Here is a 16,291-nt window from a genome sequence, read left to right on the forward strand (position 1 = left end):
GCATTTAACCCCAATAGTAGGGTCACTTAGTATTTCTTTAAATACTCAAGCCATGTGCTACTACATTTTTCAGGTTAAGGCAAGACATTCCTGTCTGACTGATGATGACATTGCAACTTGAGACCATGATACATGCATAGGGTAATGGTATTTGTTTTCTTAGACTTAGGCTAGACTAGGATGTTTTTAACTTAAACTCTTATTCTTTGGAGTAGTTTTCGAGGAACAGGAGTTTACATTAATTAAATTAGAGAGTACTCCGGCTAAGGCCAACTAAGTAAGTGGCCTTACTATTGAATATGTATGAACTGTGTCGTACGATGTCGTATGTTAGTATGTGATGATGTATGAATTATAATTATGTATGAACTGTGTCGTATGATGCCGTATGATAGTATGTGATGATGTATGAGCTGTATCATATGATGTCGTATACTAGTATATGAGGATGTATGAGTTATGATGATGTGTGAGTTATGATACTTGAGGATGTGCGTAGTATATATATATTTCGATGAATGACGTACTTGATATGCTTGATGCACTTTATGGCAATATGATGAGTATGATGATTGCGTGACGTTTACCTTAATATGATGATGTTTTCCATATTGAGCATGCTATATGATGATGAGTAGTATCATATTGCATCATGTCGTTAGATCGACATAGCATACAACCCTAACAGAATGAAAATGATATTAATATAAATATCAATGAGTATGTGTTACAGAGTAACAAGAGATGAGACTAGAGGGTTGGGTTAGAAGAGACATTGTGATGGATTTAGAGGGATCTCATGCATATTGTATGTTCATAAGCATAGGGCTACTTCTCATAGAGATGGTGAGTGCGAACGCGCACAATATGATGATAAGTGCGAATGTGCACAGATGAGGGTGTTCATGAGACGCATGACTGATGACACTATGGAGTTCCGCTGACCTCTAGACGTCGCTACAGATTAGCTTGACCAGAGGGTCCAGGGGGTGTGCGAGCGCCCTGGGGATACACTCGCACGTGTGAATCGTGTGTAGGGAAGTACTACACATCCAATTTGTTCGAGACTGGAGGCCACCCCGAAGATGTTAGAGATAGGTCCCTAAATCATGATTGCATGTGTTTGCATTTGCATGACCCCCTCTATTGGGGCTACTTACTGAGTATTCTTTGAAATACTCCGGCCGTGTGCCACATCACTTTTCAGATAAAGGCAAGGCGCACTTATACCGAGGACGGCGATATTGCGAGCAGAGACTGTGGCACGTACATAGGGTAGATTCATATTTAAATTTCTAGGTTTAGGTTAGAATATGTTATGCATTTCATTATTTTAAATTATTTTGTATTGTTCTTATTCTCTAAATTCCGGTATTTCGTATTTAAACACATAAGACCATGACTGTGATTTCTAGAAAACAGTATGTTTTAAATGTTTTCGACATTTAAACTATAGATGAAGTTTTCTTTTAAGAGTTATATTTGGTATTATAGATGAACATGAGACGTTAGTAGGGACTCTGAGTATGTAAAAATCTTGTCTCTCATTAGTATACCAAAAAAAATTAGAACCATCCTTCCAATCATATTGTACCTTCCTCCCCTCAAAGCTAAACATAAGAGTATTGGAGAAAGAAATATCATATAAATTAATATATATCCTCTTACAACTAATGTGAAGAAAGTTAAAAGAACAAAAACAAATTGTTTGGCTTCATTTTAATATTAGGAAATAAAAAATAAAGAAGGTTTCACATTTCAAGTTTCCACTTTTATTCTTAATTACCTTTTATGGTATAATTAGCATAAGGTTTATTGGTTTGATGAAGAATCCAGCAATTGAGATCAAACCTATCGTTTGCAAACAACTCCTTCACCTTCCATGTCACTGCCACAGCTCATATTGTCATAGGCTGTAACCTCCAAGGAACTGTCTTTTCCTTCCAACTGCCCGTTGAACCGTGCAACCGCACAATCCGTAGCAAAAGAACCTGAAGAAGCAAACTCCTTATCGCCCCCCAAAACAGGCATTGCTACTCCCATCTTGGCCCTGCTCACGTAGTTGCTACCATAAGTCTGCCCCAAAACCCCATTCACTTCCCCACTCAAAGCATAGAACTTGAAGCTCAAATCCAAATGGGCAAAGCAATCCTCTTGTGTAATCCCATACTTGTGGATCCTCGATTCCTTTTCCGTTATAGGAACCACAACGGCTTTGATTTTGAAGTTACCGGGTACATTGATCTCGACCGCATTCGTGTTGCGTGTTCTAGTTATTGTGATCCCCTCGTACGTGGTTGAATTACTCCAGGTGGCGCCCTCCCGGTTTGAGAGGACAATGGTTTGGTTGTTGAAGGAGAGGGAGAGGCGGTCGTTGGCGTCATCCCACGTTGAGGTTTTTCTAGCGCCGATGAAGAGCTGGTGGGAGTCAAAGAGGATGCCAAGGGATTGGACCCAAGTGAAGTCCCTCTTCATGTCGACGTTTCTTCTACCGATGAAGTGGGCGTTGATGTGGAGGTTGGAGTCGGTGACGATGCAGAAATCTCTGTCTTTTTTTCCATGGAAGTAGAAGGTGATTCCATCTCCTCCGATGAATCTTGGGTCTTGGCACACTGCTCCGGGACGGTTACAGTCTGTGGGTACGTAAAAAAAAAAAAGAAAAAGTTAAGAATAAAAACATATGTGCAGACAATATCATTACCTAACAATTTGACAGGAAAATAGGTTATTTGTCTAACTGGTAGTTTTTTTTTTTTTTTTTTTTTTTTTTAAAAAAAAAAAAAGAGTGAAAACTTACTGCAAACGGCGCTGCAAGTAACACAATCAACCTCACATTGGCCGGGACAATCAGTTGGACAAGTCAACTCCATCCCGTAGCAATGCGGAAAGCTCCTATTCTTGCACCTAACTTTCTTCTGTCCGGACGCCTCAGATGATGGCGGTGGAGAAGGGGATGTTGGAGGGGCTGGAGTTGGAGGAATTGGAGGTGGAGGCTCCGTTGTTGCGGGTGGCGGCGGAGGGGAAGAGTAAACGTATGGGGGCGGCGGAGGGGAAGAGTAAATGTATGGGGGCGGCGGAGGGGAAGAGTAAACGTGTCGGGGTGGTGGCGGGGGTGACGAGTAAATGTATGGGGGTGGAGGCGGGGGTGACGAGTAAACGTACGGAGGAGGCGGTGGAGACTTGAGCTTGCGGGGTTTTGGTGGCGGCGGAGGAGGAGATGGGGGCGGAGGGGGTGGCGGAGTACAAACAGGTTTGCAAGAGGAACAATCAACAACACAAGTTCGAAGACAATCAGCAGGGCAATAGTGCTCAGATTTGTAACATTGAGGAAATTTCTTGTCTTTACATTTAACTTTCTTAGGCTTTGGTTTTGCCTCAACGGCGGCTGAGAGGAAGAGAAAGAACAAGAATAGGAGCGTCCTGATTTTTGGCATATTGGAAGCTTCTCATTTATTTCTCAAATTTGTGTTGTGGCAAATCAATGGAACTGCCTCCTTTTTATGGTCACATTTAATTTACTCCCTTCAATCATTGACTTTACTTGGTATTTAATTCATATACAATTCACATGGGGCTGCCGGGTCAATTTCCCAAAAGTCAACGCAAGTTAGAAATTAAAAATAGGTTTTAAACCAAATTAAATTAATTAGTAACTTTCAACTCTGTAAAGCTGTGAACTTTGAATATAGATGGGGCTGACTTGACAAACCTACGACTCCTCTCGAGCACCACACTAAGTGACTTCATTTCCAAGCATTCAAGTTTAGTATGCTTTACTTGTATTCCTAAGTTACGTTTTATTTGGTGTCTTTTTCCTTACTCCACTGCCGCACCTTTTTCTCTTTACCTACAAACACATGGACTATAAAACCTTCCTTAGGTATTATTCTACGAAACCCTTTTGATATTATTCTAAGGCTTCATACCTTTCAAGCCGCATAGTCTGAGTCATGAACATGCTTTACCGTGGGAGGTCTTAGGAGTTTCTTTAGTAGAAAAATTTGAAGACCTTGATCCCTTATTCTTGAGTGGTACCTAACATTCTTCTTACCTTGGTTGTTGTAGAGATGGTATATATTTTCCCTAGTTCTCAATCTTAAACATTATATAATTTTTGAAAGCATAAGTCGTATCGTGCATTCTTAATCCCTAGTAACATTCCCGAGTCATTTTAGAATGTCATGAAGTCATAATGAGTTCTTTAAATAATTCTAGAAGAGTCTTGAGTTTTGGGAAGAATTACCCGAGGTATTCACTTTAAGTGTTTTTTTAGGCCCTAACTTGGTTTAGGTTTTAAAATTGCTCTAATCAACTAAAAATATTGGACATACCTTTATGTCGTTAGGAACCGGCCTTATAAGAAGAATCAAGTTATTTGAAGGGCATTTAGACCTTGAAAATACCTTAAAGGTCCTAGGAGCATTTTAGTCATTCTATCCCCCTCATTCTTGGTTTAACCTCTAAATTTTTTCCAATAGCTTTCAAACTTTACCATATCATCAATCATCATAAAATAGGGTATGCTACAAAGTTTCATAGACCTTGGAGGTCATTTAGTTTATGAACCGAAGATAAGACCCTTGGGGCATTATGCTCCTTTACATCGTTACTTGGTTTAGCTACTTAACCTTGTCCAATGACCACCAAATTTCATATATAATCTTTAACATGCCATAATATGTTCATAATTAAAGTTTCATAGGCAGCGGAGTTCATTTAGTGGGTTGTTTGAGATGGTTACTTTTCTCATCGTCGACGTTCGGGACCTCAGCTCTCAAGCTTCCAATATCCGAATTACTTCAAATTTTCTTTCACATATCCCTTAGAGTGTCTAGTTTCTGACACCATAAAATTTTTCATTAGGACCAATCTGGAAAAAGATTAAAATTGAGAATAACTGACTGGGGATCGAGTTTTGGGTTGACATGGCTAGTTCAACTGAGAAAAATGCCTTTGTAAAGATGGATTAAAGCTCAAAATTTTTATAGAAGGAACAAAGTTCATTCGAGTTTTGAATGAAAATCTATGAAAATCCAAAGAAAATGAAAAAGAATCTAAAAGGGATGAGAAATCTGAAATTTACAAAAAATTATCGTTATGCTCCTAGGTTGAGATTTTCGAGAAGCATGTCGTTTATGTTTTATGCAGACTTAGAAAGAGAATATGCCTGACTAGAATATGAGTTGAGCAATATGGTCGAGTGAGCTACGTAAGATGCAAGATATTACCAAAATGCCCCTATGATGAGATTTGTGATTAATGTTTTTTTTTTAAATGTTTTTTCCTATATTAGAAAGGAGGATGAGTTATTGTGATATGTGCTTCAAGAGATTGATGGATGTTTTCTCTCCATTGAGCTTGTTTACTTATTTAATGGTATGAATTTTTTAGTTTATGTTTTCAGTACTTTAGGTAATTCATAGGAATCTCCTTAATAAACATGTTTGAATGTTCAGATTATGTATACCATGTTCTAGGTGATCGATAGGATAGTCTCCCTTGAAAAATATGCATAATATAACTAAGAAAATACTAGGGCACTAGTGCTAAAGTGGTTGCGAATTGACCTAGCCAGTATGTTTTCAGTAGACTCTGCACCCTAAGATCGTGAGCGGTGAACAGAGGTCTAGACCTATGTGCGCTCATTGAGTGGATTACCTCGAAGAGTTAGTCTTAGATGTTATTGAAATGACAGACAAGGTTTCAACCGTCCCTAAGAACCTAATAGACCTCAAAGGCATCCAAGAATGACAAAGGTAGCTCTCTACGATGTCATTAGTTTAATGGTGCCATTAGAGTCTCCACTCTAATACCCGTACCACTGAGTTCCACTCTGGTACCCATACCATAGAGCTAGGCATAGACAAGTTAGGGTCATTTGATCTGATAGTTCCGTTAGTTTACCTTACATAGAAGTCCATCATGAGATGGAGCATGGAATCACGTGGAGGATTACCTTGCATAGCAGACTCATCCTCAGAGGGAACGTGGAATCACGCGAATAGTTTTAGTGGCTGTTAAGCACATGAGGTTGCACTCCTAACCTTGGGTGTCTATATGGTCTTGTGGGTAGGTTCGCTAGTTAACCTCTTGTAGATGACGAGTAGACTAGCACACATCATGCTGTCTTTACCAAAAAAAGAGTTCAACGAGGTACCGCCTCAAACTGGAACACTAGTTTCACATATCATTGGCATAGCTTATATACGAAATAAAGAATTTACTCAAAATATTTAACGTAAAACAAAGTTGGAGGTTGAGGTGGTTTGTTTATGGCTTCTATTTTAAAATCCTCCTAATTAGAGAAACATGAGGCCCAAATGACAACTTGGTGCACGGCATCCTAGAGGAAAATATGGGGCTTATAATGCACCACATGCTAGGAGGTCATGGGTCCGTTAGGGTAACAGCTCAAATAAAATAAAAAATAAATTAATAAATTAAAATAAAATAAATTATGCCTTTTTTATTTTACTTTGAAAATGATATGTAATACCTGCTCATCACGGCTTGATTCACAACAGTTACCACACTAACCTAGACCATTTACTTTGAAAATCAGTCATAAAACCAAAATATTTTCATACACCATCACTAAAACAGGTAAATCCAGTACTTTTTACAACACAAAAATAACAGTGAAAACACATGTACACAAAACAGACTCAGATATGGATTTCTTGTAGTCTCTAGCCCGCTGGTCTCGTCCTCGGTTGGCCCGCATTATCTATACTTGGAAAGAAAAGTTAAAATAATCTTGATTAGTAATTAATTTACTCAATAAGTAGCTAACTTGTCATTCACAAGTTTTGATATGAATTCAACTACTGACCCTTTACATGTACCCGAAGGACCGATTACAAGAAGCAAGGTTAAGAAGATTTAAGAGGCCTATACATTGCATATTCAAAGGCTAGCTAGTGTACAAGTCGAAACAAAGACTTTTGAGCCCAAAAATCTTTATAGCATTAGCATATCAAATCAATAAGATATTGAAGTGGCTGACATTGAAAAGTGACTAGAAGACTTGTTTTTTGGTAGTTGAAATACCCATTAAGACAATTAATGAATACCTTCTTTTCTTCAATTTGTATTTTATAACATTTATTAGTAGTTTGTAGTTGGTGGTTGAACTTTATTATGTTAGGGTTATCTTTTTTGGCCTAACCATGTAATATTCATGTTTGGGAATCGATTATTGAATACAAACAAAACCCTTGTGTTTTCTTGATACATTTTTAGTGTTATTCTTTTTTCAAACCTTGCTTAAGGTTTGATATTTAAACGGATTCATTGAATTAGTTTTGATTAAGCTAATTCTGGAGTGAATTGTCTTGCTATCTAAGAGTGATCATCATAGATTTCAAGTTCGATCTAAGAGATTCATCTTCTAACCAGCTCTTGGTTGGAATCAATCCATTAAGTTAGTTTTCTTTGTGAATGTTTGCAAGGATTGTAGAAAGACCTCTAGCTTTGCAAATTCCAGCATTATAGGCGCTTATCAAGTTTATTACTTATCCTTCCAGCGGTTTTTAAGATTCACAAGTTTATTACTTATCTTTCCAGCCCGTTTTTAAGTTTTCTTAACCATTGATTAATTGTTTCTTTCACTAGGATCATTTGTTCATTAATAAGGTATTTCAGCTAAATTTAGCTTAAGTTATTGACTCTCTATATGCTTATTTATAATTTTCGGACTCGTATATAAGACTTGTTCTAGGTTAAATACGAACCGTCTACTAATTTCTCTAGCGGCCTGCAACATCATATATACCAACCATCAGGAATATTTATTGTTCCTAACTTAGCACACAGCACGTCGATCCATAACTCCACGGAAATTAGTAGACTGCGATACTCATATAAATAGCCCATTACTCAACAAACTATAAGCATATCCTAGAGATATAACTTTCTACTAGCATACATAGCATGAACACATTTTATGCATGCATTTATATATTTATAATGTTCAACTCAGAACATTCCATTAATCGTTTATAGCATACTTACATCTCAGGCAAGCAATCACAAAATACAAATAGAAGTGGGGAAATATAATTTATTTATTTATTATTATTTGGGAATGTTTGATTAATCCACCACATCTAAATGGTGTGAAAGTTATCTTATTTATAATCAAATAAATTACAAGGATATGAAAATAGTAATAAATGGAAATAACAATAAATGGAAAGATACCTATGATAATAAAACAAATATTAGATATTTGCCTTATAATAAAATATCAAATATAATATATATGGTAAACTATAATTTATTATTAAATATCCTTAACATTATTATTTTAACAACTTTTTATAATTATTTTTATTTGTTTATTTGTTTATTTATGTTTGGGCTATTACACTAGAAAAGGATTAAAATTAGGAAAAACTAAAGAAGGGTGAGTTTTGGGTTGACATGGCTAGTTCAACTGAACCAGTCACGTCATTCTCTTCTTCCTTTGGTATTTAACTCATTCTCTTCTTCCTTTGGTATTTAACTCCAATAGAAGATGAGTGTGCCTGAAAATTAGAGATGGTGTTACAACGAAGAGCTAGGGATTAATTTCATACCCTCTTGTGGATTGTATGCTAAGTTATTCTCCTCCAACGGAAATTGCTTTCCACCTCGGAGCTCTACCTAGAAAAATCTTATTGGGTAGCCAATTACAGGGGTTCTTAGGGCCCAATTTCTTCATAAAATATTTCTTTTGAAATTTTTCTTGTCCTCCCCTCAAGCTAAAGAAATTTATTTGGTGGAATGTCTTTTAAGTGTGTGCCCTTAATTTTGAGGAATTCCTCTCGATTTGCAACTCTCCTGAAAATGCAGAGGATCGATCTCTTGGGTAGTATGATCTAGGACGTTTTAGCTCTCGCTTTCTTCATCAAAGTTGCACTAATCCTCTAAAGATAATGGAATGCTAACTTTAAGAAAAATTGACCTTATATAGGAATTAGATATTTATCCCAAATTAAGCCTGGAGCTGATTTTCTTTAATTGGGCACGTTCTTCGGCTTAATTCTCTTCATGGTCTTCTATGAAATACTCCTTGAATGTGCAGAAACTGATTGTGATTGGTCTTGCACGATGAGTTTATGCGTCGGCTCGAATTGAATTTTCAACCTTTTTACTTCATTCTCTAAGGGCGGCAACGATTGGGGAAACGGTGATATGTGGAAATCACTACAAATAGAGTAAGATTCGAATTACCTTATTGATCAAATATCTCAAGACAAGAATATATCGAAGGGTTAGTGCCGGGCTAGCCGAAAATCAAAGTTTATCAGAAGCTTGGTCTCAAATTACTTCAAAATTAGCTTTTTATGATTACATCGGGAATAATCCCGCAAAAGGTAGATTATTTAGAGTGGGTTCCATGGACCACGGGGATGGAATAGCTGTTGGGTGGTTAAGACACCCTGTTTTTAAAGATAATGAAAGAAGGGCGCAAACCGTATGCCGACCTTTTTTGAAACATTTCCGGTTGTTTTGGTAGACGACGACGGAATTGTTAGAGGCGATCTTCCTTTTCTAAGAACAGAATCAAAGTATAGTGTTGAACAGGTCGGTGTAACTGTTGAGTTCTATGGTGGTGAACTCAATGGAGTCAGCTATAGTGATCCTGCTACTGTGAAAAAATATGCTATACGTGCTCAATTAGGTGCAATTTTAGAATTAGATCGTGCTACTTTGAAATCCGATGGGGTTTTTTCTTTCATAGCAGTCCAAGGGAAGGGGTTGGTTTCCTTTTGGGTATGCTTCGTTTGCTTTGCTCTTCTTCTTCGGACACATTTGGCATGATGCTAGAACCTTGTCAGAGATGTCATTGTTGGGATTGACCTCGATTTGGACGCTCAAGTGGAATTTGTGGCATTCCAAAAACTTGGAGATCCGATTACAAAAAGAGTCTATGATAAGATAAGGAATCACTACAAGGGGAGTAAGATTCGGATTACTTTGTTGATCGAATATCTCAAGACAAGAACATTGTTTGAGATTTGAATCACTCCACAAGCAAGATCGATCATGTCTAGCTTGAATGATTCTTGTTGATCAACTATCTCAAGACAAGAACACTTGATTGAGATTCGAATCACTCCACAAGCAAGATTGATCATGTCAAGCTTGAATGATTCTACATGCAACCTAAACTACATAGAATTGCAAAGGAACTTAGTCATTGGCTAAAGAAGAGCACAAAGGCTTCTTTTATATATTTTTTCCAAGTCTACTTACAAATACAACATACATGGCTTTATATAGCCTCAAAATGAAACTATTAAAGACATTCCAAGAGTTGTAACATTCATACTTAATGACCATAATTAACCTAATTGTAACCTAAAGTAAATAAAAAGTTTTAAAATACATTAATGAAATACAATAACTCTAAATTACTCTCGATTGTAATCCACTAAAAATTTATAACATGAAACTTCATTATTCTTCAATGTGGCATGAATTAAAATATCTTTGGATAATTTCAACAATATTTTCTTCACATCTTCATTGAAGTATATTGTATAATGAATGTCTCTTGGTTCATATCAGTTTAGACTGATACAAGATTGCTCTGTTCCTTTTTTTCTTGATTTTTTGATTTGACATCGATGCTGACTTTTCATTTCTTTGACTCTTATCTTTGTCTTTTCCTGAAAAAGATCCCAACTAAACGGGTATGGAAGCTATAATTGTAAACCGAAATCAAATCTATGGAAGGAAGCATTGGTTTATACATTCCTTTTAGTCTCGACTCTAGGAAAAATTTGTTTCGCTCTCTTTTTTCGCAAACCGTCTAAAGTTCTAACTAAACAAAGGCTAAATTCTTTCTCAGTACTTCAACTAGTCCCCGTGTTCCTCGAATGGATCTCTTAGTTCTCCTCAAATGGATCTCTTAGTTGTTGAGAGGGTTGCCCAAAAGTAGTATAGGAGTATATAAGGCATACCCAGTCAAACTGACAAGTAAACCAGATATAGAGCTCGCAACTAGGGTTTCTGTTTCCATTATTATATAATTTTAAGACCACAACTATGATAAGATCATTGATTTACAACGGAATGGTATACAAGTCACCAGATCTCACTGAATAAACTAAAATATAGGATTTGGCTACACAAACCGTTGAGGAGAGTTTTAAATCTGGGCCAAGACGAATGTAGGGGATTTATTGAAACCATTGAATTCGGAATATGGGAAAGTGGCTCCTGGGTGGGGAACTACGCCTTTGATGGGTGTCGCGATGGAATTCTTCCATTTTACTGGACGAAATTTCAAGCAATTAGATTCGATTCACAAGAACCCCTAAATCACTTTTCAATCAAAAGACAAATAATATGTAGGTTTACGCTTTTTAGTCCACTCTTGGTAGTTCGATCGTGGAATTTCTTTTTGTCTCTATTTCCAAAAGGTATGAGTGTGTGACTTGTTAGAATGGATCCTATAGATACGACAAAGTAGAAGTCGATCATCTTGATCAAGATGATTTTATCTCCTTGGATATTCAGTCTAGGCTAGTATTTGGAGCACAGAATATATGAAATAGATTCCAAACTATTATAACAAATCTTAGAACTATGATTCATACTTATTAGACCTCGTGACCGGACTTCAAAAAAAGAGTTAGAAGTGAGAAATTCCTAAAATGTTATTCTTTCGTTTATTCTAATTTTGGTTAAAGGATAAACCTTTCTTTACCTTTTTTTTTTTTTTTTTTTTTTTTTTTTGCATGATATTCAGTCAATGAATAAACATTGAATAAATGATAATCTAAGGGTTCTTACTCAGGCAGGGAATTTTGGATGAAAGGAAAGGTTTTAATTGATTCATAGGGTCTTAACAAGGGAATTCCAATCATTAATAAAGAAAACAAGAGTCAAGTCCGCATTACAAACAAATCACAGAAAAAAGAGGTAAATAAAAGATTCAAGAGGCCCCTAATGATCAATATAAATACGTATGAGCCTACTTGAGATTTGGGCATTATAAGTACAAATCAGACTTTGCATTAAGAAGTTTGAATTTAGTACACATATTCTTTACGAGCGGTATTTGGGTGTTTCTGTTTGAGTCGTACGAGATGAAATTCTCATATACGGTTCTCAGAGGGTGATAAGATAAGGAATCACTACAAGGGAGTAAGATTCGGATTACCTTGTTGATCGAATACCTCAAGGCAAGAACATTATTTGAGATTCGAATCACTCCACAAGCAAGATCAATCATGTCTAGCTTGAATGATTCTTGTTGATCAAATATCTCAAACACTTATTTGAGATTCGAATCACTCCACAAGCAAGATTGATCATGTCGAGCTTGAATGATTCTATATGCAATCTAAACTACATAAAATGGATTATGGGAGGGAGTGTATGACTTGAACTATTGATTGGGCCATGTGGATATATATATGTCTTTTTATCTGCCACATTGGGATTCACAATCAAATGTGTCTTTCTTTATTCCAACCACCGCAAAAGCTCCATACAGAGGGTAGGTTGGTTGGCTCGAAGAGAATCTTTTCTATGATTAGACTTGACCATGTCGTGCATGACCAAGCTCCATAAGATCCAATAGAATAGGTGATATATCTGGCATAATTCAGATTATGTTTTATCTATTTCACTTAATAGTATGAAAATGCATGAATTTCCTCTGCATTGACTCGATTTATGATACTATTAGAGTGAAAGAAGGGATCTAAAGAAGAACATAGGCTAGACTCTATTAGTAACAAGTAAATCCTTTGATTTGGATGTCAAAAGTATCCTTTAATTGTATTTATTTGGGGGCTAAAGCTCGCAAGGTTTGAGACGACCCAGAAAGCACTTGAACATTATCAACTTTGTAAGCCTACTTTACTTGGATATTGAGCATTTATCTATAAGAACTGAATTCGGTGCAATGGAGAATTCTCTCTCTGGAAAACAGAATCTGCTAAATTTGTTGTTACATGGAATCAATCATTTATTTGATATCTGCATCCAGTTGGTTCGTTTGATTTGTGCTCGAGTCGGATGATGTAAAATTCTCATGTCCAGTTCTTTCGGGGGATGGATCCAGAATAATTCACCTAATAACACCAAATTTGAATGATCTAGTATTAAGAGCTAAATTGGCTAAGGGTATGGGTCATAATTATTACGGAGAACCGGCATGGCCCAATGATCTTTTATATATTTTTCCAATAGTCATTCTAGGTACTATTGCATGTAATGTGGGTTTAGCGGTTCTAGAACCATCAATGATGGGTGAACCCACGGATCCATTTGCAACTCCTTTGGAAATATTGCCAGGATGGTATTTCTTTCCCGTATTTCAAATCCTTCGTATAGTGCCAAATAAGTTATTGGGTGTTCTTTTAACGGTTTCTGTGCCAAATAAGTTATTGGATGTTCTTTTAATGGTTTCCGTACCGGCGGGCGGGATTCTTAACTGTACCGTTTTTGGAGAATGTCTAATATATGCCAAAATCCATTTCGTCGTCCAGTAGCGTCAACCGTCTTTTGATTGGTAACGCAGTAGCCCTTCTTTGTTTGGTTGAGTATTGGAGCAACATTACCGATTGAGAAATCCCTAACTTTAGGTCTTTTTGAAATTGATTCAATTGTGAAATCAAATATCACTAAAATATCACGATGTGTGTATCTATGGAATAGTTTCTTCAAAAAGATTCAAATGGATTTGAAATGCAAGCCAAATTCTTTTCCATTTCGAGAATGTCTAATATATGTTTTACGTCTTCTATGTAAAAATGTTTCATTTTCATAAGTTTGTCTGGACTATTATTCAACAAAAAGGTCAAATAATGTATGTATATTCGACCTTTTCACGCAATTATAGATCGTAGGAGGCAATTTTGATTGGTCAATCAAAATCAATTTTCATGCTATTTCTTTTTTCTTTTTCCTTAGTTTAGCCAATTTCTCTTTCAAAGTCAAAAGGGGTAAAGTCACTTTCTGTTTTTTTTTTTTAAATAGAAGTTTTCTTCTTCTTCCCCCATGTAAAAAGGGAATAAAAAAATCAATCGAATTACGAGAGGCTGAATTCATTGCTTCTTTAGGAGTGAAACTTCCATTGGTCCATATTTCGAGAAAAAGTCTCTCTTGTTTTTCATTCCCATTTACATAAGAATTCATAGATTCACATTTCGAACAGGCATGAATATTCTAACATACGTCTTGAAAATGATTTGGCGTTTGTATACGATATTCGCAATTCCTCTCGATCTTTCATTCAATACACAAATGAATTGGCTGCGTTAGGTTAGCTATATGCTGTGTATTATCAACCGATTTCCACAGAAGGTGGTAAGATGATGTCTGGAGCAGTTATGCATCCATCCAGCAGGACCCTTGACACAAATAGATGCATCACGAGTTCCATAGAGATTACTTTTCTCAATACAATTTCTTGTAAATTCATTCTAATTTCATGTACAGATTCTTGAATACCAACTATGGTAGAGTCTGAATTGAGATTTTTTCTAATTTAGCACGTGTGATACCCTCTATTTCTCCAAGCAAAGCTTTTCGCATCACAATGCCCATAGTATCCACTAGCTCCTTAATAAGTGGAGACAAAATAAAGCCTCCATAATAAAGATGTTTACTGTCCTCTTGATTCAACACACTTCCACTTTAGTGTCCGAGTCGATACTCTGATTTTCTCTCGAACCATAGTACGATTTTGTGATCAAATCATGGAATTCTTTATTTCACTTGAAATTTCTATTCAATGTTGATAGGGGTTACATCCCGTATGAAACTTATGAGTATACCGTTTGCTTCTACGAATAGCTCTTAACACTGCATCTCTTCCGAGACCAGGGCCCTTTATCATGACTACTGCTCATTGCATACCTTGATCTGCTACTGCCCGACTAGCATTTCCAGCTGCAGTTTGAGCAGCAAATGGTGTCCCTCTTCTTGTCTTGGCCCTTTGAATCCACAAGTACCAGCATAGGACCAAGGGATTCCCCGACCCCGTACATCTGTAACAGTCACAATTGTATTGTTTAAACTTGCTTGAAGATGAATAACTCCCTTTGGTATTTTATGCGTACTTTGTCTGTGAGCTAATACGTCCATTTCTACGTGAAGCGATTCTTGCTATGGGTTTTGTTGCCATATTTTCTCATCTCATAAATGGAAGTGAGAGATATATGGATATATCCATTTCATGTCATACCGAATCCTTTCATTTCTTTTTATGTGTATATCGTGGGTGGGCTTTAGGGGTCCTCTTTTGATAAAGATTCTTCTTGTCTTTGTTTATGTCTCATATTGGAACACATTACATAATTTGTCTCCGCCTACGGATCAGGCGAGATTTTGCACAAATTTGCCAAATAGAGGCCCTTACATATTTGTCATTCCTTATTCTTAATCCCCTTATTGGAAGAAAATCCGTTAGTATCCCTACAAAAAAGAATATTGCAAGTCAAAAGACTACTTCACCTAATCATTCGAATCTTTGTTTCGTAGTCTCTATTAGTTTATTTAATCTTGTATTAACCATAATTCATTTGTATTTATTGCTTGTATTTCAAATTATGTCAGTTAACGGGAGTTTAGCAGTTAAGGGAAGTTATTAGCCGTTAAAGGAAGTTATTAGCGGTTAAGGGAAGTTATTGGTAGTTATTAATGTGTGGCTATTCTGTCTATATATGTACTTTGTAACAAGCAAAATAATATGAGTAAGTTGGTTTTGTTTATTTTAAAATTATTGCGTCTCTTAGTTGTATGAGTGTTTTCTAACAATTGGTATCAGAGCATGGCTACATGCCAAAGATCATGCCGAGAAATAATAACAACACTGAAGAGAGAGGAGAGTCGTCGAAGTCTGCAACAAAGGAAGGTCTGGTATCACTCCAATACCCGACGATATCGAGAACCAACTACTCAGCATGGGCTATGAAGATAAAGGTCTATTTGCGTGCTCAAGGGGTGTGGGACGCAATCGAATTAACTGAGTCTCTGGATAGTCTTGATGAAAGGAAGGATCAAATGGCCTTAGCAGCTATCTATCAAGCAATCCCTGAGGAGATGTTGTTTTTGTTAGCAGAGAAAGAGACAGCAAAAGAAGCATGGCAGACGTTAAAAACTATTCATGTCGATGTTGAACGTGTAAAGGAGGCAAAGATCCAAACTCTGAAGATTGAGTTTGAAATTATGAATATGAAAGAGTCTGAGACTATTGATGATTATGCAGCAAGGTTGATGAAGTTGTTAATAAAATACGTACTTTTGGAGACAAGTTTGAAGAGGCATACTTGGTGAAAAAATT

General features: G+C 36.5%; 1 protein-coding gene and 1 pseudogene across 1 annotated transcript; one reads left to right on the forward strand and one right to left on the reverse strand.

Annotated features, from left to right (window-relative positions):
* Positions 1-1,716: 1,716 nt before the first annotated feature.
* Positions 1,717-3,457, reverse strand: LOC111468531. The gene is made up of 2 exons (XM_023113777.1): positions 2,798-3,457; positions 1,717-2,633 (listed from the first exon to the last, which is right to left on the reverse strand). Exons 1-2 carry the CDS (start codon positions 3,432-3,434, stop codon positions 1,852-1,854), a joined length of 1,419 nt encoding a protein of 472 aa, XP_022969545.1. The 5' UTR covers positions 3,435-3,457; the 3' UTR covers positions 1,717-1,851.
* A 5,910-nt stretch (positions 3,458-9,367) lies between these two features.
* LOC111468575 lies at positions 9,368-16,284 on the forward strand (annotated as a pseudogene).
* The last annotated feature ends 7 nt before the right edge of the window (positions 16,285-16,291 follow it).

Source organism: Cucurbita maxima, unplaced genomic scaffold (genome assembly GCF_002738345.1).
Source record: "Cucurbita maxima cultivar Rimu unplaced genomic scaffold, Cmax_1.0 Cma_Scf00037, whole genome shotgun sequence".
Classification (NCBI taxonomy): domain Eukaryota; kingdom Viridiplantae; phylum Streptophyta; class Magnoliopsida; order Cucurbitales; family Cucurbitaceae; genus Cucurbita; species Cucurbita maxima.

What these genes read in the sequence shown, in the direction of transcription:
- LOC111468531 (XM_023113777.1), bottom strand. Translation starts at nt 3,434, where the DNA reads ATGCCAAAAATCAGGACGCTCCTATTCTTGTTCTTTCTCTTCCTCTCA. An exon ending in TACTTGCAGCGCCGTTTGCA is followed by an intron (nt 2,634 to 2,797) that starts GTAAGTTTTCAC and finishes ACGTACCCACAG; the next exon opens with ACTGTAACCGTCCCGGAGCA.